At 31.6% G+C, this 27836-nt stretch overlaps 2 protein-coding genes across 4 annotated transcripts in view; one reads left to right on the top strand and one right to left on the bottom strand.

The window, feature by feature from the left end:
* Window positions 1–27836, top strand: part of LOC121114586 (phospholipid-transporting ATPase VD) — a 267528-nt gene that overhangs the window by 174523 nt on the left and 65169 nt on the right. The gene's annotated exons all lie outside the window — the stretch shown is intronic.
* On the bottom strand, window positions 10922–23763 carry LOC121114574 (uncharacterized). Of its 3 annotated transcripts, none has more exons than XM_040708574.2 (5): window positions 23238–23763; window positions 21702–21893; window positions 21554–21640; window positions 21308–21492; window positions 10922–11538 (listed from the first exon to the last, which is right to left on the bottom strand). In XM_040708574.2, exons 1-5 carry the CDS (start codon window positions 23668–23670, stop codon window positions 11137–11139), a joined length of 1299 nt encoding a protein of 432 aa, XP_040564508.1. In that variant the 5' UTR covers window positions 23671–23763; the 3' UTR covers window positions 10922–11136. The 3 variants fall into 3 exon arrangements, with proteins under 3 accessions (XP_040564508.1, XP_040564509.1, XP_040564510.1); XM_040708575.2 differs by having other exon boundaries at window positions 21308–21468; window positions 23238–23760; XM_040708576.2 differs by having other exon boundaries at window positions 21308–21453; window positions 23238–23758.

The raw sequence follows: 27836 nt of genomic DNA, 5'->3' as shown, positions 1-27836 counted from the left end.
TAAAGTAAAGCAATGTGTAGTATTCAAGTCATCGTTTAAGATATTAGTCCATCTTTATACTAAAAACTCATGTCTAATAACGAGTATTGTACCTAAATTACACAGCACTGATTTTTTCCAAGTTAAAGGTACTAAAATGGACTGATGACTTTATTTAGAGGGATCAGTGCAGTCCTTAGTATTTTTATTTGGGCACTTTCTTACTTTTATCCTGCAATCTTTAATGCAAAAAGGAACAGAAAAAAAGGTCCAAAATCAGTTAGTAGATGCCCAATTCTTCATAATTCATAATTGTTGGCAATTGTTCATAGTTTAAAAAGAGCTAATTCAACAATAAGAACATTGATGAGAGGGAAATAAGCAGAAAAATCGACAGCTTACAACAAAGTAAAGTGCAAATTTTTGTATAATTGAGGTAAGGCAGTTTGACGTGTTAAAACATTGACATTTTATCAAAGTTTTTTTATTTTTATCTTAAAAAGACATTTAATTATCCCCCCCCCCCTTTTTATTATAGAGTCGTGTACTACAATTGAAACAAAATTGGACCTCACCCAGATCTCGTATGAGTCTATGAGGGCGAGTTTTTCTTGCACAAAAAACGAACAGATAGCTGACTTATAAAATCCAGGACAGGTCTTAGGCGAAGAAAGCGACTCCTACCTTCAAGGCAAGACTGAAGAAATTCATCTAGGCCAACCCAAGCACCCCCATTTCTTTTCTGGCGCAAAAGTGCTCGGTCCATCGATCATCTACCAGCAGGGCTGTTAAAAGCATGGGGTTGACTCATACAAGAGAGCCAATCCCGACCGACTTCTTGAGATTAACCATGAAGGAGATTAGGTTAAAGATCTTGAAATGCTTGAAGTTGATGTCAACGTCAAGCCTCAAATTCTTCTCAGAGGAGAAATTCTTTATTTGTTGATCGATCCAGAAATCGACAAAATGACACTTGGCTAGCTAACAAGAACGCAGAAGTCCACCTAAAGGAACAAAAAAATCCAGCCTCTATCATGGTCACAGGTATCATCAGAAAATAGGGTGACACCTTGATCCACTTCTTATACTAGCTGGAAAAAGTAAACACTAAGGACTACCTGGATAACCTGAGCCCTTTATTGACGAGAAAGCTTATACAATTATGTGCCAAAATTCATGACAGCTATTCCAAGATGAGTCTGTGCCCAAATTATAGCGAGTTTGAGTCCATTTGTTTCCGAGTCGAAGTCAAGTACGAGTACATAAAAAATGACTCAAGCACGAACTCGAATACTACACAACTGATTTCGTGACTTGAAAACTGTTAAAATATTTAAAGTACTTTTGACTCACCATAGACTTAAAAATAATTAGCTTGAATTTGGACAGGAACTTGTGTCCTTTTACGTTTGCATGAGCAACACTGTTTCAGGTTTTATATTAACTATGGGTGACACGTATATTAATTTTGTGGTTCATGCATCATGGCGGATATTATAAAAATGGTGATTTGAGTCCAAGTATTATTTTTAGTGTTGGATTGGAGTATAACTTAAACTCGAAAAAAAACCCAATTTTACATAAGTTGACATTTATATATCAAAGTTACTCGAACTCGGCGAAATATTGTACGAAAAATTTGAAAACAGATGAAATCGGGTATTTTAAATTAAAAACATTCGGTTTATGATTAGTCAAATTTCAGGTATCGCTCAAAAAGGACAATAAAAAACTACAGAATCTCATAAAAAAGAATAGTTGATGATGCTGTAAAGAGGAGAAATGCCACATTAAATGATACTTTGAAATTCTCAAAAACTAAATCTTGGGGAAAGTCGATTTTTTTACTCGAACCCTACACATGATTATATTCGGGGGCTTGGTTTTTGTAATTAAAAAAAAATCCAAGAATTAACTTTTTTTTAATTTCAAAAATCTATAGATATTCACAAAAAATTAAATTTTTTAGAAAAAAAAAACTCAAAAATTTAAATTTCAAGTATAACATTTTTTGGAAAACAATTTTAAAGATCCATAGCTATACACAAACAATGAAATGGTTTAAAAAATGAAACTTCTGGGAAAATAGTTTAAAAAATGAAATGTCAAATATTAAATTAAAAAAAAAAAAAAAAGATTTAAATATCAAAAATCCATGGCTATTCACAAAAAATTGAAAAATCAGCTCTGTTGTAAGATTTGGCCTAATCACTTTTTTTTTAAGAAAAAAAATATTTCAAAAATAATTTGTTTCCCCTATTTTCGCGTAAAATTCTTTAATTGAATTAGGTCTACATCCCCTCCTGCCCACTTCTACACTACTTTTTGATAAGGATCACGAATGGGATTTGGTACATGAAATTCTGAATTCTCTTGAAATAGTGACAATGGGCAATCATGATAATAAATGAAATTAATATGAAAATGGAAGAGGAATCCGCTTTTTGTGGTTCCAACCTGAAGAGGGGTGTTAGGGTTATTATTTTCTTCTTGAAAAAAGAACATAAAATACGACGTTGGCTTGCTAAAATCAAGATACTCGGAGACGCGATAGTTCAGTCATCTTTTTTTTAACCTCGCTAGGCAGATATAAAGTCAAGGCGATAAATAAAAGCGCTCCCTCGCTGAATAAAACATAATATAGTCAGCTGTTTCTCTTTACAAGTTCATTAACGGTATAATTTTAAACAATTTGTATGAAAGCAACTAACTCACTAATTTAAAATGTCCAGATCTATTTAAGCATATCTAGGACACAATTTTATACAGAGGTCAAGTTGAAGCATGACTTTAAAATCAAAATCATATGTATGAACTAATTCAAATAAATAATGTTACAATTGGTTTGTGAAAGCAATATTTTATTGATTTGTTAATTGTCGGAGCTGCGTTAAACTAGCGGATATTTGCCTCCAAACATGAGATTTAAAGCTTGGTCTGTCCAATACTCGAGGGTTTTTGTCCACTTCTTAGATCCCTTAACAATCCGTATTCTTCTAAAATAATAATATTTGCACCTACCCCATGTGTTATGAACACTTTTGTTCACGTTTGGCTTGTGTTCAATTTGTTTCTTCTCAGTTTTCGATCATTTTTTATCATAAATTATATAATCGAAAATGCACTTCTGTTTGTAAAATATTCCGTTTTTGTAGATTTTTATTTTTTTTGGTGCATTTTTGAATCAACAACCCATACCTTAAAAAAACTTTGAGACACGGAGAATTGATCTTGTTCCATAAAAAAAAATCAACTGATTAGCAGAAAATCAAACTTGCCCTCCAGAGCCAAGGAATAAGGTCTGATCAGAATTAAACATGGCCTTACGGACGTGACTCATAATTCTAAACAACTTATTTTGTGTCTAAAGTCAGTATATGTCTCTATTTTTTTAAATAAATGCGTTTTTATCGTTGTTTTTCTAAGGGGAACGTGCATTTCACATAAATTATTTTATTATAATGTGGGATTTAAAAAAATTAAAAGAGTCAAGTAACAAATTCACATAGTCCAAGATTAATAAAAGTACAAGGTTAGACAATCATGTAATCGGACTTGCTACAATTTCAATCTGGTGTATTGTACCGACTACTGGGCAAGACAGGCCGATTTTGAGAAAACACGCAACCACTCATAGTCAATGACGTCACTATTACTAAAATTTTCAATTTAATGTATCGTACTGACTGTTTGGCAAGAAAAACAGATTTTGACAAAATACGCAACCACTCATACACTATGATGTCAATATGAAAAGCGTGGTGGAAGTCAAACATCAGTCGTACATGCGTTATGGTATAACCTTGTACTTCTGTTAACCATGACATGGTCGTTGTTTTATCTTGGTGGATATATTTAATTTTTTTTTTTTTTCCATTACATGGAAAAGTAAAAAAGTGTTAAATACCAGTAATAAATAATCATACAAAAGAATTGGAATCGCAAATTAAAAATTATTTTCCTGATACGGAGGCGGATTCAGATTTAAAAAAACAACCTGGATTCCGATTAATTATCCCATTCTAGTGATAAGCATAAATTAATCACTAGTGCTCGAAGGATGAAGAGTAACACAGATGATTTTTGTTGCAAAGTTATAAATGTAAGTCCTTGTTAGACTCGGAGTAGAATTAAAGATCGATATCGGAGTCATTCCTGCCTATATCCTTTCTGGATGTGGCTATCATGTCATAACCATTTGCAACTAATTTAATGAAACGTCATGAGAACATTGCAAACATTCTTCAAATTGTCAGGGTGACCACTTTTATGTTTCTTTTTTTAATAACACTCTGACCGATCATAATTACTTAAATATTTATTTATCCAGATTATTTTTTCTCATACCATTGTAAAAAAAAAAATCTCATAAAGTCGTCTACTTACTTATTTCTCTCTTCCCCTTGGTGAAATAATTGATATTTTTATTTTTAGAAGCATGTTGGGTGGTCGTGTTGTTCATCCTTGTACAGTTTATAAAGAGGTACATTTTTGGGATTTTTTTGAGGGGAGGATTGCAGGTGAGGGCTGGTTAAATAATACAAACAACAACGATCAAACTTGATGATTTGATTAAAAATGGTTTTCATTTTGCAAAGAGTCCTCTCAAGCGTCAACAAGGGGATTAGGCACGGAGGTACTTACATATGTATGTATTCTTCTCAAAAAGCAATAATAAATTCATCATTGGAATCTAAATATCATAATTTATCACTAATTCATCATACTCAAAAATGATAAAGGAGAAAAGACCATGATGCAAGGAAAATAGAATTTATATCCAATTTTCCAATTGAACTAACATCAATTAAGTGAGGATAATTATCCTATTATCCATGTAAACCAATGTTTATTTATGATGATACCAATATCAAAAACATGATCCCCTTTATTGTTAGTTACATATGCATATGTAACTGAATGAATCCTGACCTCTAGCGGTCGGAAGGGACACATCAATTTGTATTATTATTTATAGAAATATTGAGAATTTTGAAAACATTATCATTCTCAGTCATATCAAATAACCAGAGCGTTTCAGAAGTCTTTTTTTGATAAGTCCGTTCAATCTTCGAGCCTTATAGGTCGAGTCAATGCCGTTGAGTACAAATCCCTGGCAAACCAAGCTCTGAATTAGTCATCAATCAACATCAATTTACATTTTAACCATATAATAGATTCAATGGAGCTTAAATAATTTGAAACAATGAATGTTTGTGATGTGAAACTTATTCACGTCTGAATATTCTAACTTCGAGTCCAAGTCTTGTCGCAAGTTGAATTACAATTTGATACTTTACGACTTCATATTTCCATCTTGATAATTCTCAATTTAAAATGACACCATACGCTCATTTTAAAACAAAGAACGCAGATCATTTTTTCCCCCCTTAATCTGAGCCCTTATAAATGCACTTCTTATCCAAGTTAATTCGAGTTTCCAGCTCTATGGAACCCTGTCGTCCAAAACTGCATCATAATTGAAGGTAATGCCATTTTAATTGATATTTTATGTGCAATAAAATTGGCGAACTTACATAAAATCTTGATTGAACTTTCTCAAAGTGATCCCCGCCTTTTCAGACAAATAGGGCTTAAACAATAGATATTGATCTCTTAAGTGTAAATATGTAGATATGTATTCATGAAAAAAATAAAAAATAATCAGGCCTTTTAAAATTAAATTTAGATACTTTACAACGTCACTATTCTACCTTGATTATTCTCAATTTAAAATGACATCATACGTCCATTTTAAAACAAAGCGATCAGATTATTTGTTTTCATAATCTGAGCCCTTATAAATTTAAACTCAGCACTGACTTTACTCGTTACCATGGGGACTCACACTTGACTTGGACTCGGAAAAATTGGATTCAATTATAGCTTTGTGTCCAACTCTATTCCTTATCCATCTCCATCATAAAATCTTGATTAAGACGTAACAATCCAGGGGGATCTTAAGCAAGGCCATTTATTGAGGTATGAAGATTTTAAATTGACTCAAAAATAGAGAACGGTACTTACACTGAGAGATTAATTTAAATTTAAATACACCAGGATTGAGGAACCAAATTTTTAAAATGAGAGCATGACGTCACAATGCCTTAACTTGCTTGAATACATATTCATACTTAAGAGAACAATATCTATTGACTTAGATCAACTTATCTGAGCATGTGGGAATGTCTTCAATATGAAAGAAAAAATGGTTTTTATTCTTATAAAACCTGGTTGTTTAGGCTACCAAAATGGCCGACATCAACAACACTGACGTCACATGAAAAATTATATATATAAAACGGGAAAAATCCTGACCTCTAGTGGTAGTTAGATCCATTTTTATTATTTATGGGTGAGTGGCGGCCATATTGAAAACATGATGATCATTTGAATAATAGATATTATCTTAATGAGCTGACCTCTAGCGGTGAAAGGGATGGAAATAATGACTCCATATTGTCATTGAATATTATGATGTTATAAATAGTAACAATGGAATAATAATAATATCACTGGTGAGTTGCTAAAGAATAGCATTTGTATCGATTCAATTGTTATAATAATAGGAACGAACGCCTGTACGAGACAGCTTTTTTCTTTCTTTTCTTCTAATTCCTTATCTGCACAAGTGAACAGAGGATATAATATTATTATTATTGTTATGTAACCAAAGGGAATCACATTTGCAAAGGAAGAATTAAAGAATAATTCATATGTATTTCTATGTATGTATGCATTCAACATCATATAGTTGAGTGCATTAAAAGTATCGATTATTATTTTTCTATAAAAATGTAGCATAGCATTTACGTCATAATGCTCAAGATCTGTTTATAGTTTGATGTACAAGAATACCCTCTATGCAGTCTAAACTTGACAGTATCTTAAATTTAAAAAAATTAAAGGAAGTCGATATTCGATGTAAAATTATATCCACTAGGACTCCTTCTATCAAGTCAAATCCTGATGGGATTTCAAATTTTAAACACTAAGAGTCGAATTTATGTACACAATTTCAATTACTTCGTTACATCATTTCTTTTTGATATACACTTTGCTTTGAGTTTGGATTTTTCACATTTTATAATGTGTTTAGTCATAATTATTGTTTAAAATCCCATTGAGCTTAGCCATGAAACCAACGCCGTGCATCTGGAGATACATTGTGCCGGACGTTAAACACTCCCTATAGAATAATGAGAAGAATCCAAGCTTTTACTGTTTAAAATTTGAGATTCTAACAGGTTTTGAAAAGATGGAGGTCCCCGTACAGGCCATTCTTATATATCTAACAGTCAATATTACACTTCGTGTTACCGGGGAAAAGGTCCAAAATCAGTCCGTAGTTAGCTTTACCTTCCCCAACTATGGAATTAATATTTAATAACTTTTGAAAATTGTTAACGGCTGCTTAAGAGTACCAAATTCAAATTCAACTAATCCACGTTCAAAAGACCGATAATGGGCAAATAAGCTGAAAAAAAATTACTGGAGGTAGCAAAATACAGTGTAACATATTCTGTTGGTGAGAAAAGTCTGAGATTAGAGGATGTGTTATTTTTTTGTATCTCTCAACCTTTCCTTCAAAAGATAAATAAAAATCACTAAATTAGATCGTAGTTAGCTAATGACGTCATTACTCAAAACTGATGGACGATTTATCATTTAATAGTCGGGAATTCTTCACAACTAACTTAGCAATAGTAGGTTCGAGTTACACCAATCTATATTCAACGAGACAAGTGTAGACCAATCAGCAGCTGACAAAAAAAAATCCTCGTACATTTTTATATTAGAGTAGGGATTCTAAATTGAGTGATTGTGTGTGGTGGGGGGGATTGATATGTAATATTATGTTTAGAGCCCATCGGTGCGGGTCAGAATTATAATATTTGTATTATTATGATTGAAAAAAAAAAATAAAAATACCAACATATATGCATGAAAAAATTTGCCTAGATGATAAGTCCGTCGGTTCAACGGTTTGAGCACTCATAAAGTACACAAACTCTATTTTATATTTATACCGAAGACGAAGTAATGTCTTTTATAAAAAAAAAAGTAATTAAATTCCTTAATATAAGAAAATAATGGAAGGCTTAAAAAAAAAGAAAAAATTAAGAACCGCTGACATAGAAAGATAATACCTTGATATTGGTTGTAAATGTCACTCAACCTTTCCCTCAAAAAGAGAAAGAAAATGGATAAAAAATGAAAAAAAATGCCATTTATGTCATTATTCACCATTGGTATATATTTCTATATTTAATAATATGGATTATTACTAGTTTTCAGTCTGGAAGTTCTATACCGATCTGAAACGGTTAAAATGAAGTCTTTCAGTTCAACTCAACTTAGGTTTGGACCGGTATAGGAGTTAAAACCTGTCTACAACAGAACAGACAAAAAAATTGACTGTTTCTTAGAAAATATATTTGAGAAAAATAAACTTTTTATGTGACCTTTTTTTTAGAATAGGAAATTTCGGTTTACGATTTCAAAATGTTTGAATTTTGGTCTAAAAAGAATAACATAAGGAACCAGTTCAACAATAGTAGGGATCATAGACGTACCGGAGCTCTGACATTAGGGGCGTAACAGCCTATTTTAAGCCAGACGACCATTTAAGCCCGAAAATACATAGAACAGGTGATTAAAAAAAAGTTTTTAATCCCTTGGTCTATCATCTGTGTGGGTGTATATCTTCACATTAAAAAAAAACAACTCAGTTAAATATGAATCAGTTTTATTATTACGGGCAGTAGCTACCTTATACGCAGAGTGCATTGTGCCCCAAGGTCCATGTGGGGCCCCGAAAACTGAGGTTGCTTAAGACAATGGTTTTCAAAGTAGGAACGGTGAGGGAGGATTAGGGAGGGGGGGAGGGAGTGTAGGAAGATGGAGAATTGAGGATTGCTTTTAGTCTACACATACATAGTACACATGTTTCGTATTAAAGGGGCCTCAGCTAAAAATATATTAGTTTAAGGGGTTCTTGTCATAGTAAAGTTTGGGAAACCCTGGCTTAAGAATTATTATAGCTATCATATGATAGGGGCCGTATAGCTTAGTAGTGGACCTGGATCCATAATCTACCCCACCCTTACCTCTTTTATTTATACCTTCTGGTGGTTAAAACCCTTTTTACAAATCCATAAGAAGCCCTTAAGCTATTTGGATCTCAGATACAACTGTATCACCCAGTAAAAAAAATCATTGGAAAACGCTGCAATTGCATTAAAAAAAAGCTCAGAAAATTGACTTGTTGAGTCAAATAAAAGCTCTAGTACCGGCCCTGATTGTGTTTAATTACGTACCATATATTCAAACTTCTCAGATAAGCTGACATACCTTGGATTGCTACTTTTTCGATAGTAGTTATTTGATTTTTAAGACTATATTTGATACAGATGCATATGCCTTTTAAAAAATAAAGTCATCCATTAGGGTATTTTTCTTTCAATATGATCAGGCATTTTTGCAAGCATTGAGATCGGAAAGGATAAAAGAAATTAACCCAAGGTTTATAAAAATGCAAGGTTATACCATCATGTAATTAGGCTTGCCATAATTTTCAATTTGTTGTACTGTACAACTGCCATGCAAGACAGACAGATTTTGACGCCATAGAGTATAACAACGGTTTATTAACAGCATATGATGCAATAAATTATATAGTTGGTAATAATAGTATATACTCTTTAACGTTACTATTAAAAAAAAGCGTGGTGGAAGTCAAACATTTGTCGGAAAAGCGTTATGTTATAACCTTGTATTTCTATTAACCTTGCATTAACATTTGTCTAAAACCTTAACACTGGCAAATATTATACAAATCAGACAGAAAAAGTAGGTAATTACTTGTTTTAAGTTTTCGCTCTGGAAATCCAAGACCAATTTGAGACCGTTATCATTTTAATTTTTGTCTGGACCGATACATCATAGTACTATTTGGTCTACAAAAAATCGGTATCAACCCGCTCACACAAAGAAAAAGTGACTTATTTTTGTAAAGAAAAGTGTGTCCTACTTTTTTATAACGGAAATTCGATCCACGGTTTCACGGCACGGTCTGGACCTGAAATATCCGTTTAGAAAAATCAATTAAGACAGAAGGAATGAGTCTTGAATGGAGTCTGGATACTAGTAATTACTACCACAGCTACCCCACTAGTTTAATTTGATTTTGTGGCGCTTCTAAAGGATTAATCCGAATAATAGAAATAAAAGATCATCATTAATTAGTTGAATAATGGAAATGTATGTAATCCTGAGTCATTTTCATTCTATATAAAAGATACCATGGCCCTTTTTTTAATCATAATTAGTTAGTATACATAGAACGTCACTTTTTCCTCATGATTTAGATCCGTGGTGTTATTTCATTATTATTATTATTATCTATTGGTTTTTCGTGTGTGTGTGTGTTGTTGTATTTATAATCCAATCTGACGCGGTTCCCTCATTTTTCACGGACATGACTCTAAAAAAATCAAGAAGAGTAAATTTATGTACACCCTTCTCTTTTGTATAGGGCTTACTCCTATAGTCTTTTAAAGAAATCGTATCATCTACGAATGGTTTCAAAATATGGTAGATAAAATAAAAGGATTCAGCAACAAAGGAGAGGCGGTTTGTTTTCGTATTTTTATTTTTGTTCTCAGCCCTGAAAAGAATTATTATCTATGTAATATGTATAATAAATTGATATATATTCAAACACAGACAATCCCCCTATATGTATGTATAAATGATGTAACCTTCAAATTCCCTCCGTGCATAATCGCTCAATGGCAGTAATTGAGCATGAACGGCATTTTTAATGAATCACAATAGATAACTTCTATTATTCTTTTATATATAGCCTTATAATAATTTCATTTTTAAATCATTAATAATATTTCGCCAAAGACATGGAATAAGAGTCAAAAAGTTGTTATTTTATTGGTTAATAATATATTATTATCTCTATTTGTTCTTTTGATCTGCTTTATCGAGTATGTACAAAGTTATTATTTACGTATGTAATAATAATAGATGAGTATGTAGTAGTAATTTTGTACAAAAAATGGCAAGTCCTTCCATCATATTGACATATAATAAATATTCTTTCCGTCCATCCCATTGTACTTCACTTAAAAGTAGTATGATCTATTACGTCACGTGTATCTCTTGGTCATCCTCCTCCTCGTCATCCTCAGATCCCTCCTCATCCTCTTCTTCATCCTCATCCTCCTCTTCCTCTTCGTAATTTCCCTCTTCAGAACGATGGATGGAGCTGTTATGATTACTTGGCAGCACCGGCGGTTCGGGCTGGGCTAGTAGTGAGAGAGGAGGCGGTCCCTGATTGGATGACGACGATGTGGCCCAAACTCCTTTATTGTTGTTGTTATTGATATTACTGCTGCTTGATGGAGGTAATTTGGGATCTGATAGATCTGGATTAGGATTGTGTTTGGTGGGTAGAGTTTGCTCACGACATCCCCCTGTTGCAATGAGCTCTCGTTCTTTGGAGTTTCGCCATTTCATTCTTCTATTTTGGAACCATATTTTTACCTAATTTGAAGAAGAGAAAAGAATAAATAATTTAGTTACAAAAAGAGCTAGAAGAGAAGACGTATGATATGGTGTAGCCATCTTGTTGTTGATGACGATAATGACTACCACGTATTAGAGTTATAACATTATTAATCATAATGAAATGTTGGGAAGGGACAATCTGTTGTTTGTGTGTTGTTTTCTCTAATGATTTCTACATGCAAATTACCTCACATCAAACTTTTAAAAGTGTTTTTGTAAGGGAGGGAAATATCCTCAAAAATAAGGCATTCATATATTATTTTTTATAATAATATGTATGTACGGCGTACAACAGTTCTATCTATCCCTTGATAGCAAATTATCTAATATATATCTCCTATAAAAGTTGTTATATATATATTATTCGTTATAATATGCGTCTTCTATGCTAGTATCATCATGGCATGTAATTGTACAATCTGTCGCAACTGTAGGAACAACATACCATAACTTTTCTTCTCTCTCAACACTTATTATTAGTATTGCTATATAATAGTATTAATAAATACAACATTGATATATTATATGTGGAGTAATGAGGATAAATCACAAATGAGTCAAAGTCGTCTTCTACAGATAATGAGTCTCAAAAAATTGTTTATTAGAGATGGGGAAAAAGTCCTTAGAGTGCAAGTCCCAAGTCAAGTCATATTTGCTCACAAGTCAAAATCCTTGAATATGTCCATTGAGTCAAGCTCGGGGCCTCATATTTATTTTGAGCTCATTTCAACTCATAATTATAATCCAAAGTGTGGAAAGAAAGTCATTATACTGCAAGTCCAAGTCAAGTCTTTGCTTCGAAGTCAAAGTCCTCAAATATCATCATCGAATCCAGTTCAAGTGAATATATTATATTATAATGACTTTCGAGTTGCGAGTCGTAGATTTTGAGTTCAAGTCAAGTATCGAATTTTTGATTGTCTGATCAAGTTGAGCCACAAGTCTTCAAAATATGGGTTGGAGTCCAAGTCCTTGATATAGTATTAATAATACTAATTAAGGCTATTCTTGAGTTCAGCTTTCGAGTCCAAGTCAAGTATCAAGTCGTCGCAAATTTCGAGTCTCCACCTCTGTTATTTATTATGAATATCATTTCTTTCTGTATTATAGGGTCAAGGAACGGGCTAAATAGATAATAGTAGTAATGTCAAGGATCTAATATAATAATTGTTATTGCATAGTATATGGTAGTCAACACAAAAGCAAGGGGAAGGATGCTTTAACTCAAAAATATGGCTGGATTATAATTCTTAGGAATGCAAAAACGCAAAAAATAACTTAACTTGTCTTTTTTTACTTCATAAAAATCAAGAAGAATATTTCTAATGGATATAATTTTAAAAAATAGATCACTCGACACAAAACACTAGTCGATAAAAAAAATTAAACTTTTTTTTGCCCTTGGATTGAAATGGTTTGCCTTTGATTGCTTATACCACGAGAAACATGAATATAGAGCAAAATGTCAACTTTTGTTGCCTACAAAGTGTTTTTTTTAACAATTCAACATCCAGAATGATTACACTGTCCAACAGCAAAAATTGTGCAAAACAATATACGGTTTATTTAATAGAGTTTGATCCCTTAATTCCAAATATGGCCTTATTTTTTCCTCTCATAGCCTTGTGGCCTTCAGGAAAAGGTTAAACCATTTTTTGTTATTTTGGGCTATTTTTAAGGGTCAAAGCTGTTTTAAGGCCTCATTGTTGAAGATAAGGATAAATTATGTTAATATTTTTTAAAGCGGAATGTTAAAAAATTCTAAAACCATTTTTAAAATTTCTACATCATACTGGAGTTATCTTTGTTTAAAGTTGAAAATAGGTGCTTTTTGTTGAGAGGGTCATTACTTCAAGATGAATAGTTTCAAAAAGCTTAAAAGTATTGCATTTGATAGATAAAAGTATGAGCTTTAATTTAAAAAAAAAGAACCTCTCCAAAAACGTTCTATATTGTTGTCAATTTAAGGTAAGGCCACGACAATATTTCAAAGAAAAAACTCATTTTTGAATTGATCTCATAATAAAAGTCCATAAGTATTCGTATGCCCCAACTAGAAGAGATAGAAGCAAAGACAGAAAAGAGATAGAAAAAGAAAAAGGATTTACTCCGAGGACTCTCTTGAATGTCCGTTTTTGGGAATCCCTTATTCACTACGGATATGCAACGAGTCCTCTTGTGTCCATCAAGCTTGAAATAATTCATTCATACAGTTTGAGATATGAGTCTTAATGTTTTAACAAATTGTATAATATATCTTTTCTTTCTCTTTGTTTCTATATATTTTCTTTTTCTATCTCTTTGTTTCTATATATTTTCTTTTTCTATCTCTTTGTTTCTATCTCTTGTAGTTAGGGCATACGAATATTTATGGACTTCTGTTATGAAATCAATTTAAAAATGAGTTATATCCTTGAAATATTGTTGTGGCCTTATCGTAAATTGACAATAATATGGAGCGTTTTTGGAGAGGTTCATTTTATTACATCAAAGTTCATATTTTGAGCTATCCAATGAGATACTTTTGAACTTTTTGTATCTATACGTCTTGAAGCTATGTGCCTCTGAATAAAAGGCACATATTTTCCACTTTAAACAAAGATAATTAGAGTTAAAAGTATGATACAGACATTTTAAAAATGGTTTAAATTTTTTTTAACAATCGGCCTTAAAAATATTAATATAATTTATCCTTATCTTCAACCCTGAGGCCTTAAAACAGCTTTGAACCTTAAAAATAGCCAAAAATGTATGTCCTTTTTAAGAAGGCTACGAGCCTATGAGAGAAAAAATAGGACCATATTTGGAATCAGGGGATCAAACTGTACTAAGTTGAGCATATGCTGTTTTTGTGCATAAAAAAAGTGTGATTTTGTTGGATAGTGTTATTTTTCGTCATGGAGTGTCTTAATAAAAGAAAACAACATATAATATAGCTCGTATGGTACATTTTTCGGATTAATAATATATTTAAATTATTTATGTTTCTTTTTCTGAATTGAAGAAAAGGTTTATAATTACCAAAAAAAAAAAAAAAAGACAAAAAATAACCCATTTTTTAAAAGTGGTATATATTTATCAATTGTAATCACAATCATGAAAATAATAGTTAGTTCCTTAATGAAGACTTTATATTAAAAAAGGAGCACTTTAAAAAGTGAATGCTTTATTATCCAGGTTAATTGAGAGCATATGAAATGTTACACTTTGAAGGCCAAAAAACTAAAAAATGAATCAATTTCAATCTTAATTCATATATTATATGGATGTATTGAGTGAGATATTTGCATGATTAGTAACTCTAATATTTAATTATAAGAGCCCAGCATAGGTTGTTAATCGAAATTGTGTTCAATAAAGCTTAAAGTGTATTATGTTAGTTGAAGAGTAAAGAATTATAACTTACGTATGCATATTTTTGAACAAAAATTGATTTTTTTTTACTTCATATATGTATATTTCCAAATATTTCAAAGACATATTTTATTCTATTATAGGTTTCCTATTCAAATTACTGGAATCAATTAAGATACCCAATAATTAGAGAGATAGTTTAGATCCTTTAACTCATTTTAAAGGCTTAGATTGGCCGGCCTTTTAAAAAAATCTGTCAGTTTCTCAATTTTTTTTACTGTGAATTTTGGATACTTTAAGTGGTTTTTTTTAACCCACCCAACGGGTAAAAAATAATAATTTGTTGATTGAAATTGAGGATAATTCGTCGAAGACTCTACAAAAGTAATCCATATTCAATTTTGTGAAAAATCATTTACCTTTTTTTTGTATTGACGGGTCACATATATACCTATATATATTCTTAACCGATTATAAAAATATAGAATTGATGAATGCTCTATGTGTCATCATCTCATCACAATGGGGGAGAAACGATTACCAGGTGTGATAATTGCTTCTTTTTGGATATTACACATTATGCAAGGTATTGACTGTTGGAATATAAATATTTTTTTGAGTGTTATACTTGAATACATACCTATGTAATGATACTTTAATGATTTATACAAAGGTATGTATAATATATGCTTAAATAAAGAAAGCCCGTTCTATCTTCAAGCTACCAACATAATATTATGTACACTTTTTCTTCTTTATACCTTTGTTAAATTGAAGAATAATATGTTCAAAAAGGGAGGATCATTAAGACGAAAAAAGAGAGAGATGGGAGGAGGGGGGTGTATCCACCTAAATGATGAATTAATATTATGTATTTATTAAAGAGAAATTATTACTTTCTACAAAGTAGGAAGGAAGAAAAAAGTTATTCAAAATAACTTCCTATTTAGCAGTTTTTAATATCTAATAATTTGTAAAAAAAAATCGGTCCAAGGGCGAAATATTTTTTAGTTCAGTCGTACGTGATTTTTTCCTAGCCAGATTTGGACCGATATTTCCGTTTAGAACGTAGACCGAAATTTAATCGTTTCCAAATGGTCTCAACCAATGGAGCGATTTTCTTCTACAAACCTAATAGTTGTGCAATTACAATTTATGCAAGACCGTTAACTTAATAAAGTATTATTGTGGGTCAATGTTCACCATTTTGTAACACAACTGACGTTATCAATAATTCATCGATAAAATCGGTCTAGACCGAATTGTAAATGAGATCGTTTTTTCTATTTTTCTTTTTCTAATAAGTTTAAGTAATTTACTTTAAATTATATACAGAAAAAAATATAAATTTATGTTTTTAAATATAAATTACTTAAATTTCACTGTCGTGATTATTTACTTCAATATATCGTTCTTGAATTGACAGACATTCCACAATTTAAACATTGGTTTCCTGGAATTTCGCCAAAGAACAAGTTCTGGGGAATTGAGAAACGTATGAGGAGAGTTTTTTTGAAAAAGTATCAAAATAGAAGAAATGCCCAACATTCTTTTTACAACTTATACATATATGTACATAAATATAGCTTAACATTTGATAGACATATTTTGGTTAGTTATAGCCTTTGTCCTCAAATTTAGGGGATAAGTTGAAATATCTACAAATGTTCATGTAAATTTAGAACTTTAGTTTGATTTATGAAAATTAATTTGACACTAATATTGTCCCTTTCAAATAAAATCTATCAATTCTTAATTTTGTCATTGCGAAAAGGAATTTTTGCTAATTTAAGTCACATTTGCTGCGCCTTTGTCAAAGGATTAAACAGAACAATTTGTTCATCTAAAAAATGGACGATAATTATTCGTCAAAGAATACAAAATATGTTCATATTATAAAATCAATTTTGAGAAAATTAATGATAGATTACTTTTTTGTTGACGACTGGCCCCATAGCATATAAATAGTTGTCGTGGGTTTCGCTCTGAAAACCCATACCGGTCTGAGACCATCATGATTTTTAGTGCACAGAACTAATTTGCTCCATTCAAAGGATTTTGGTCTGAACCAGTCTCATCTAAAACCCCGGGCTAGACCAGTTTTATAAATAAATTGTTGATGTCGTCAGTTGTATTTCAAAATTGTGAACTTTGACCCTTAATAACGTATGTGTAATTAAAATGTTGTATAAATTATATTTGTAGAAAACCCCTGGTTCATTATTGGTCTACGATTTGGAAACAATTAAATTTCAGTCTACAATCAGAAATCACGGTCCGCTTCAAAATATTGGTCCAAATATCTCTGGAAAAAATCATTTTAGACCAAATATCAAACAAATAATTAAGTATAGAATTAGATCTAGTCTCAACAATAGTTCATATATAAATAGTCATCATTTTTTGTACCATGCCAGGCAGACATGACTTGAGGAAAATACATTTAATTTATCTTCATCTCTGCATTACCATATATTAAGTCCTTATTTTATGTTTGTAAGATTTAAACTGAATGCATCATAAAATGTGGCATGCTTTTTCAATCTTTCTTTCCCAATTTATAATATTAGAACTAGCCCTGATTTTTACTGTAATCAGGGCATAGAGGAAAAAAATAAAGAAAAAAAAAGTGGATCACTTTTTTTCGTTTGAATTTAATTTCAAATGATGTTTTTTCGAATCCAAATAGTTTGTGGGGACTGTTGAGCTGTGTACGAGTCTAAACACTAATAGATAGAACTGCATTTAAGAAACAGAAGTCAATCAATGGAATGTCAAACCATTCTTTGACTCTATGTTGTAGTACTAGTCGTAAGAAGAACAATATTGACATTAGGGCCACTTATTATATATAATATGTCCCCTTCATCCCCAATGGAATGAGCAAACATGAAGAGGACATAGTGATGTTGTTTGCTTTAAGAGATTAAATAGCAGCAAGACTTACTTATTCGTCAAACATCACATATTTGTTTCAATTATGAGGAGGTTATTGGATCATCATCGTCAAAAAAAAAAAAAAAAAAAAAGGTACTTACAACAATGTTACAATATAATATCATGTTCAAAACTCATCTGCCCTTTCTCTATGTACATATTTTTTTTTAGTAATCTGGGTCTACTAAATAAACAAGGAAGGGCATTTTTTTCATTTTTTTTTTGTGGGAGCAGATGAAATTCATTCGTACATATATGTATTCAAATAAATCTCTCTTGTACCATATTATATATATATATATATAAACATCACGGTAGTCAATCAAAAGTTAAATGACTAAACACAAATAGTTTTTTTATATATAAGTATTTAAAACTATATTTATTTATATACAGAAGAAACATCGTTCTTCTCTCTTGATACATAAATGTATAATGTATATAATACGTTTATATAGCAGCGTTTTTTATTATAACCCATCATCTGGAGTTGACACTAGGATTTATTACTGTTGAAGGAAGAAAAGGATAGAAACGGAAAGAAAGAAAAATACTCTTCTTGGAAAGGAAGGGAGAAAGAAAGGCGTGTAGCCGAAAAACAATCTTGAAATTCTTATAATACTCACTCTTCCTTTTTAAACGGCTGATGTTCTTGTAATGTGTATTTATATACAGACAAGATGATCACAGTCAAACCTCATATTTAAGTATAATATATATGTACATAATAGTTAATGTTGTACGATTTGCAACCTACAAAGGAGATATGTGATGCATTTTAAGCCTATAACGTCCACAAGATCAGTTTGTTCTCTTAATGTAACGATTTTTGACATAATAGATCTGATACATTTCTTAGAACAAAATTTTTTTGAGTTGTTGGTTATAAATTGAGTTAAGTATAATATATATGTACATAATAGTTAATGTTGTACGATTTGCAACCTACAAAGGAGATATGTGATGCATTTTAAGCCTATAACGTCCACAAGATCTGTTTGTTCTCTTTATGTAACGATTTTTGACATAATAGATCTGATACATTTCTTAGAACAAAAATGGTTTGAGTTGTTGGTTAGAAATTGAGAATTTTTTTAGTATAACTCAAGTCATTTGAATAATAACTATATATACATTACCATGTTCTTTAAATCGTTTTAACTAACTTTTTCTTCTGACGTTTATAACAAACGATGAATTATTTTGTTCCTATATAACAATACCTTCAAAAATAAATTTGTAGGTTTTCAAAAATATATGGTTTTAGGACTCAATCGATGACGTTTGCAGCACTCGAAGGCCATAAGTAAGAAATCTGTTGTTTTTTTTTGGTTTAATAGTCTATTGATTATATTGATTTGAGACTAAAAAAATTGTCAAACGGATGTTCATTCAGTGTCATTTTTGACTTTTATGATAAAAACGACAAATTAATAAGGTTTTACAATAGATAAAAATCTAATCCAAGTTCTCAGATTTCTAAAATTATACACAATGAATAAATAATTTTAATAAATCTACAAGTTAGTATTTTTTTGTAGTTTGTACAAGTTGCAATTTGTATATACAAATAACGTCTTATCTAATTAGTATAACACCAGTCAATTGAATCAACTATATATTAATTAGTATACCATTTTGATCTTGATATCGTTTTAACTGAAGTGACAGATTCCTAAAAACTAGTAAACATCGACATATTGAAGGCATTTATGTTAATACACATAATATTTACAAAAAATGAAAACATTTCGTAACAATATACATATTAAGGAAACTTTATCTAATTGTTTAAAAAAAATTGAAAAACACTATTTTTTTCAGCTGCTATAACATTAAGTCTTAATTGACAAGAAAAACAGTTACAGTTAAATAAGATCAAACTAATAAATGAGTGTCGAAGATCTTTATACAGTTTTATAATCACCAGGGCGGGCAAGGGGATTGAGCCCCAAATCAATTGTCAATTGTTTTAAAAATCCATAATAAAATAAATTTATGTTGATTTAAATGTAATTGTAATATTTCCCCTTCACTAATGCAATTTTAAATGTAAAGAGTTATTCTCTTAATAATAGTAATTTATTTATGCTGACAAAATCATACAACAGACAGTTGATCGTAACAAGGGCCTTAAATTAAGTAATTCCAAGCCTCCCCTTTCTCATCTTACTCTTTTTTTCCTTATAAAAATGTCGTCCTTACTTATAAGACCACCTCTTGACGAGTTAATAAATAAAATATGTATAATGAACAATGCTTTTGATAGTAGAATTATTTAGACATCATGTGTTTTCAAATGAGGGTCGTTTTCAAAACGAAGAAGGGAATACAAATATCAAAAAGATGATGGCATAATTGTCCATGTATATAAATTAATCATTATGATAGCTTCATTGACAGCTCCATGATAAAGTAATCAGAAGTTGAGAAGGGGGGAGGAGGGGGTACAAAGTTTTTTTATCTTATATTTTAGATGTACATATAAAGATTAATTAAGATATCACTTTTCAATATCATTTGCTACTTTGAAGAGAGAAAGATGTAAAGAAAAAAAACGTATTGTATATAAATATATTTATATCTTTCAAACGCATGATTATATTTCAACTTTTTATTTCATTTAAAAAAAAAAAAAAATTAATTAAAATTACATATCTTTAATTTTTTTTTTTTTTTCTTCAGGAGTTTAACAAGAAAGAAAAAAATGTTTAAAAAAACAAACTAATTATCAAGATCAATTAAAAAGCTTCAAGCTACTTTAAGAAAGGGAAGGAAATCATCTTATAATTCATATGAATATGCTCAGTCTCGTAGCCTGAGCTAAGGAAAACCCTTTCAAATTGTTATACTACCAATATTTTTGTATGGGTTCCGCTATCAAAATTGTATTTTGATACTTTTTTGGTTAAAAATATATATATTACAAAAGGTCGAAATCAAATCATAAGCTCTTACGCCTCTATCCTCAGTGTATTCGTTTAAGATTGGAAGGAGCCTAGCCTTTTTATTCATTTTGTTTGGGGGGGTATTTGTGGGCTAAAGTATTTGGCAGAGCAATTTTTGTAGAGTGTCAGTACCTTAATACCAATACACTACCGGGAACGAGGAACATCTCTAGCCTAGGGTTGAGAATAGATTTTTTTGTGGGGATGGATTAGGTAGAGATGACATTTATATTTATTTATTATTAAAATTTATTATAATTATAAAATACTCAAATTTGAAATTATTTTTTTATAATTTATTCAACATTAAATTACCTCTTAAAAGTCACAAGTTGGACTGTTGTTATGCAAAAATAATCTAGGACGTGCTCCCAATTCTGTAGTTTTACGTAAATTTACTTTTAATTATATTTAAGTTTGATGGCCCAAAGCATCGTTTTGGGGAGACACACCTCCCTAGTTAGGACATTGTATAATGTTTATGAATGAGTAAGTAAAATCCCTACCTGTGAGTCCTTAAGTCCTAATTTCTCTGCGAGTTTTTTGCGATCCGGTTTTGAGATGTATTTTTGAATTTGAAAGCGTTTTTCCAGACCTTTGCGTTGAAAGTCCGAAAAAACGGCTCGACGAAGCATTCCTCTTCGTGGTTTCCCTGTAAGGGATTGAGCTGTCATGAAAATGATTTGATTTTCTTTTTATTGGAGTTAATTTTAATTTGGATCATGATGAAGTGGAGGATGAAATATAATTACCTCGGGATCCGGCTGCCCAAGGGAAGGATCCAGGGAGTGGAAATACTGTGGTTCCTGGGAGATTCATTGAAGGGGTAGAGGTTGGTGCTGGAAGAGATTTTTTATTTATTATGTCCCGTTGTTTCTACGGATATGAAGTTTTACTTACGAGATGTGAGATAGGGATGCCGATAAAGGAGGGATTGAAGGGAATGTGTGGATGCAAGGGAGTGTGAATTGGAGGTTGGTGAGGAGGAGTGATTATTGTTGTGTGGTAGGTATGAATGTGGAGGTCGACTTGGAAATGGTTTCTTTGGGAGGGGATTCACCACAGCAGAGCATGACAAGAATGGACTAGATACTATGAATAAAAAACAAAAGTATAATAAAAACATATTAAATAATAATCCACTTCTAATTTGAAGAACACTTCAAAAAATAAAATATCATCACTTAAAAGAGAATAGACAAGAAAAAAAAAAACCACGAGGAATAACGGGGCTTAATGACTAATTAAGATTTTTTTTTTTTGTAGAATGAGATCAACAACGTTTTTCAACTTTGGCTTGGAAGAAGACATTTATTGAATTAAGAGTATAGAAACAAATATATTCGTTTTTTAAAATTTGACTTGGACTACTCAAGTATTGTAAAACATGTCACTCGTGAGCCTGACTTGCCCAAATATGTCCAACCCTTTTTCATAATGGGACAATCTTTAAATTAAAGAATGTTCCCTAGAACTTATATTCAAACTTTTAAAAAGCTAAACTAAATGATTTTCAATAAACATAAAATACAGGTTTATCCGGACTGTTCGGGTCATTATTGCAAAAAAACCCAAAATATTATAAGACCTCCATAACTAGGAAAGGACTCCAGCTAGTTTGAGTTACATGCAATTTCAAGTCAGTCATTTTTTTTTTTTTTGGCTTTATTTGAACTACAATTTAAAAACAATGTCTTCATATGTATCTACTGTTCATTATATATATTTTATGATTAATTAATTATCCATGATCAAAATCATTAGGGAAAGGGTTAAAAAAAAAATTCCTTACTTTACAATATTGTACAAGAGATCCCTAATTACAGAATGCCTGACCTGTCGCTAGATATACATAATAGTGGTTATTCATATCTGACATATCACCTCTGTATAGCTCATAATGTTGTATCAAAATGAAACTGCAGTTCAGATAATTTATTACATGAACAAAACAAATAGTTTCAAAATATATTGTTGAGTTATGGCTGTACAATCCATGTACAAAGTATGTATAACTAGTATTTTCTAACTATCCATAATAAATTTAGGGAGATCAGTTTAATGTCTGAGTTGTGGAAAGCCGAGTTATGAATGTTTTACTTTACATATATAAAATTATGATTTGAGTTATATAGTTGTGGCCCAATCTAGTGCATTAATTGGACCATAATGCGGCCTCAGGTTCTATATATTTACAAATTATTATTGTTTAATTGAATTGAAATGACTTGAGTCATCTCTTATATATCGAATATATGTACATTTCTGATCTGAAGGCTTCTGTTTCGTTCTTACAGCTCAACAAGACAAGAGTTCTTCAAACTTTTCCTCTTACCATAAAGTTTGTTTCTTCAAATTCGTATAGACTCTCAAAATAAATCTTTCAAGGACTCAAAATGGGGGTTGTATAATAATAAAGTATAGTTATTGACCTACCAGTATTAAAAAATGATGAATTGATCCTTCGTTTCAACTCCTCTTCCGCCAGTTTTTCCGGACTCTGGTACTCTTCCTCCTCCTCTTCCTCTTCTTCTTCTTCGTCATCCGACTTGTGACTTTTGATCCCCGCTGAAGAGGTCGAAGAGGATGAGGAATGAGAGAGAATTGCATTCACACTGAATTTCAAAAAAGGAGCGGGGCTCTCCTTACCAGGATGCGAGGAAATAGATGATGAGAGTCCAGTAACGCTTCCGAGAGGAGGAGGAATCCGTTCCTCATCCCCTGGTGGCTCCTCATCCTGTGAGCCTGTATGCTCTGATGAGGGCTCCAATTTAAGAGCTTGACTCTTAGCCGCAGCAGGAGTAGCAATGGGAGAGGCATCTCCATAGCTTAAACTCTTATATATTGACTGGTAAATTGGGAACATCATTCAGAACGGGATCACAGTTGGTTAACAACTATGTGGAGTCTGATTTTCAAATTTGTTATATTTGAAGTAGCAATCTATGTCTCGATATCTTATGAATGGTTTTCTTTTTCAGCGCCTCTTTTTCCCCTCTCTCTTTCTCTCTTTTTGGTAGTAGTCTACCATAGACAACCATTGGATCGTGGTTCTACATCCTTCTTATTGGTCGAGAGCAGCTCCTATATTCTTTTTAATATTATTTTTTCTCTCTCTCTCCGCAAGGCGGAATCTTTCAACCATTCATAACCATAAAGAGCAAGGGAGAGAAGCCTATTTACAACCATGTGTGGAGGAATGGCTTTTGAATAATGATTAACTCAACAGCAATAACAATAATTAATCGTTCTTTTGATGAGCATATGAACATATAACTACATATATACGGCTTAAATGTTACATCCATCCATAGATCAAAGTATTTAGACGTGTTGAGACGCACTCTGGTATTAGATTAGTCCTTTAGTTTAGACGGATAGTTCCGTCGATCTGTAACCGTTATGTTGCCACTCTAAGGATGTGAGCCAACGAACATTTCATGGGCCAACTCCCTTTTTAATTAGTTGCTGTTAGTGTTGCATCAGTCCTAAGACTGATTCCCTCATCAGTCTTTTTCCCCTCTTTCAGTATTTTTTTATTTTTCAACAGTCCTAAGGACTGAATCTTTGGCCATATTGTCCTACTCATAGCTAGGATTTAATAATATAACAGCAATTAAATAATAAATGATGGCTAGAACGTACAATAATAAGTTCTATCGTCACACCTTCTATTTAAACTTAAGCTATCTTGTCACTTGAAATATGTTATGTCGAATAGTTGAAAGGACTTAATAATACGTCCTTTCAGCTATTTTAGTTACGATAAAGGACGGATAAGGACCGATCGAAGTACTGAGTAATTGTATTAAGACCGAACTGAAAGGACTGCGATCTTTTTAGGGTTTTTTAGACCGATCCAGCACCAATCACAGTGGAAACTTTGTATGATATCGTCGTAGCACGGATTCCTCATTTGAAATCACAATTGATTCATTAGAACTTTGGCCAGGGGCATTTACAAGTGATTCCCGTCACTGCAGAGTATAAATATGTTGAACCTAAATGTTATATGTAATCTCTCACGGAGTACAAGGACTTTGAGGAGCCCCAATTGGAAACCCCTATCATTGGTGCTGGAGAAGAAGGAACCTCGGTGCCATTGACCCCTACCTCTTGGAGGGACAATAATAATGAAAAGTTGAGTGATAGAGTATTTATAATCAATATATGACGTCAACATTTAATTATAAATGGGCGATGGTACCCCTGATCCAGAAATGATCGAAATCTATTTTTATTTTATGGAACCGATCAATAGACCCCTGAAAATCGGTCCAAAAAATAATATAAGGGCAATTCTGGACGAAATATTGAATTATTGAGGAATTAATGAAATAAATGGGTATTTTGGACATTTCAATACCTATTAAAGTACATGCAAGGTATGATCGAAAAGAAACCCCTATTTTCTAATTCTTGATTCAATACTCAAATTTATTTTTTATAACTTTTGCATTTTGTTTGTTTTTGACAGCCAAAAAGGTTAAATGTTTTTTGGTTTGCTCCACAATTTTCTACTATTCAAAAAATAATGGGCGCACTAAAAGACGTTTGAACTTTTAATCTGTCAAAAAAAACAAAAAAAAATTCTGACATTGTGGGCATGTGTACTAATATAATAATTTGAAAAATTAATAATGGAGTGAAAATTGAATTTTGAACGAGAAAATAACGAATTTTCTTTGTTATCAAATTAGTGTATTACTTTAAGTCTTTCTTTGGTAAAGTCGAATCAGAATACTAGTACTTAAAACTGTTGGTACGGACAGGTCTTGGAGACTGTCAGTCCATCAATTTTTCCTAAAAATCTTGTATTAAGCCAAATAAAAGTTATCATTATGTACAAAGAACCATTCTCCATATCTTGCCAAAGTATTTCCATTTTTATCATAATACATTGTTTTTATTAAATTAGCATGAGCGATCGACTTTAACTTAGTTAAAAGACGACAAGTGGGATGAACAGGACACTGGTGCCGGACCCTATAGGGGGAAAAGGGGTCATTGCCCCTTTACTTTTTTTTGAATTTTTATAGCAATAAAAAAGAAATTCGTATCCCTTAAATAATTCTCAATGTTGAGAATTTATTCATTTTCTTATTTGCCTTTTATGAAAAAAGATTAGTCCATCCAATTACTGTAAAAAAATTCCATGAAGTTTGTAGTCTCGGATTTGGTATTTATGTATTTAAAAAAAAACATTTTATTAAAGTAGGACCCCCCCCCCAAGTAAAAATACTAGTCATGGCGGGCGAAAAATCCTGCAAAAAACCCTGGTGACGTCATCAGTATATAACCCCCCTCCCCTGCCTTTTGCAAATACGTTCTGGTACTTGTGAGCACAACACTAAGCATTTGTCATAAATAGCAATGGGATTTTTGTATAGCACTAGGAAAACGGAGGAGCGATACTTATAGTACTTTTAAAGAAAGCTTTTGTAAACATCAGCTGCCTATTCTGATTATGGGGGAATAAATACATTGGTCTATTGAGATGAGAACCTTCTACATTTAAAACAGCATTAGAGTGGGAAGAATATTAAAATTAAATAAATGTGGACCCTTAGCACAAACTAGAAAGAATTTTGAAAAAAAAACTAAAAAAAACACATTCTATTTAGCTTTTATGTTGACGTACGACATATAATATTTAAATTAAATTTTAGAATACATTTTTCAAAATGAGACAAAAGGTAGGCAGGAATACTTCTTTCAGAGAGAGAGAGAGAGATAAATGTTTACAGCAGGGGAAGGCAACCTTTGAGACATGGAGTGGAAACTTCAACATTTATATATAATCAAGGAGTAATCAACAATAATGCTAAAAGAACAACCACTAACTACGGGAATATGTTCTAATTTGCACGCGCCATTGAATATGCCTCCGTGTGCCAGCAGGTACACACGTGTCATAGGTTGCCTGGTTTACACCTAAACGATCTATCAAAAAATGATTATAATTATAAAAAAAACAATATCACTAACAATTTTGCCATTATCTAATTGCAACATGGTATTTTTCACTTCAAAAATCCCATCCCTAGTGAGTGATAAATTAATCCTTACCCCCTTTTCTGCTCTAAAAAAGTCGTTTAACAAGAAAAAATAATAATGTATATAGTTATGTATAATATTATATATAATATGGGTATAAAAATAAATCTATTTGACCCAAACTGTGGTTGGTTTCAGGTGCTTTTAATTACCGTTCAATTTATGTTCTTCCCCCACTTCGTTTCTTTTTTTTTTTTTTTTTTTTTTTTTTTTTTTTTTACGTGAAGACATTAAGAAGTCTCGTTATTATTATACAATCATACCTATAATATAATATGTACTTAGGTAGATGACTTAAGTAATAAATTTGTTCAGGGATAAAAAATTAAATGTTTCTCATTGGAGATCATAAATCAATGAGGTAATTAAGTGCTTTCTATGGCTCCATATAAATAATATGTACCCTTTATCTCATTATTATTCACAAAGGCAACTCGTTCTTACATACATATTATGAGGGGTGTTTGTACCTCTTTGTGAGATATGGGCGTAGCAATTAATAGAAGTCATCATGATTTAATATTAATATTATTTGAGTAGCATTATGTATATTATGAATGTAGAGTGAACACTATTTTTGAAAACAGAGAGTAACAAGGTAGCCATTTAAAGTATGAATGTAGCATGTCCCAGGATTATAGAAATAGTTTTTTGCTTCACTCTAAGTCTTTTCAAAACTCATGAGGGTCATTACATGACGGACTTGCTAGAATTTTCAATATGATGTATTGTACCGACTGCTCGGCAAGACAGGCAGATTTTTACAAAACACACATCCACTCATAATCTATGACGTCACTCTCGCTAGAACTTTCAATTGAATGTATCGTACCGACTGCAGGGTAAGAAAGACACATTTTGACAAATACGCAACCACTCATACACTATGACGTCAATATTAAAAAGCGTAGTTGAAGTCAAACATCAGTCGAACACGTGTTATGGTCTAACCTTCTATTTCTATTAACCTTGGCCTAA

Source organism: Lepeophtheirus salmonis, chromosome 3 (assembly GCF_016086655.4).
Source record: "Lepeophtheirus salmonis chromosome 3, UVic_Lsal_1.4, whole genome shotgun sequence".
In the NCBI taxonomy this organism is placed as follows: domain Eukaryota; kingdom Metazoa; phylum Arthropoda; class Copepoda; order Siphonostomatoida; family Caligidae; genus Lepeophtheirus; species Lepeophtheirus salmonis.
The sequence above is the reverse complement of the archived record's forward strand: the minus strand, read 5'-3'. Positions and strand labels throughout refer to the sequence as shown.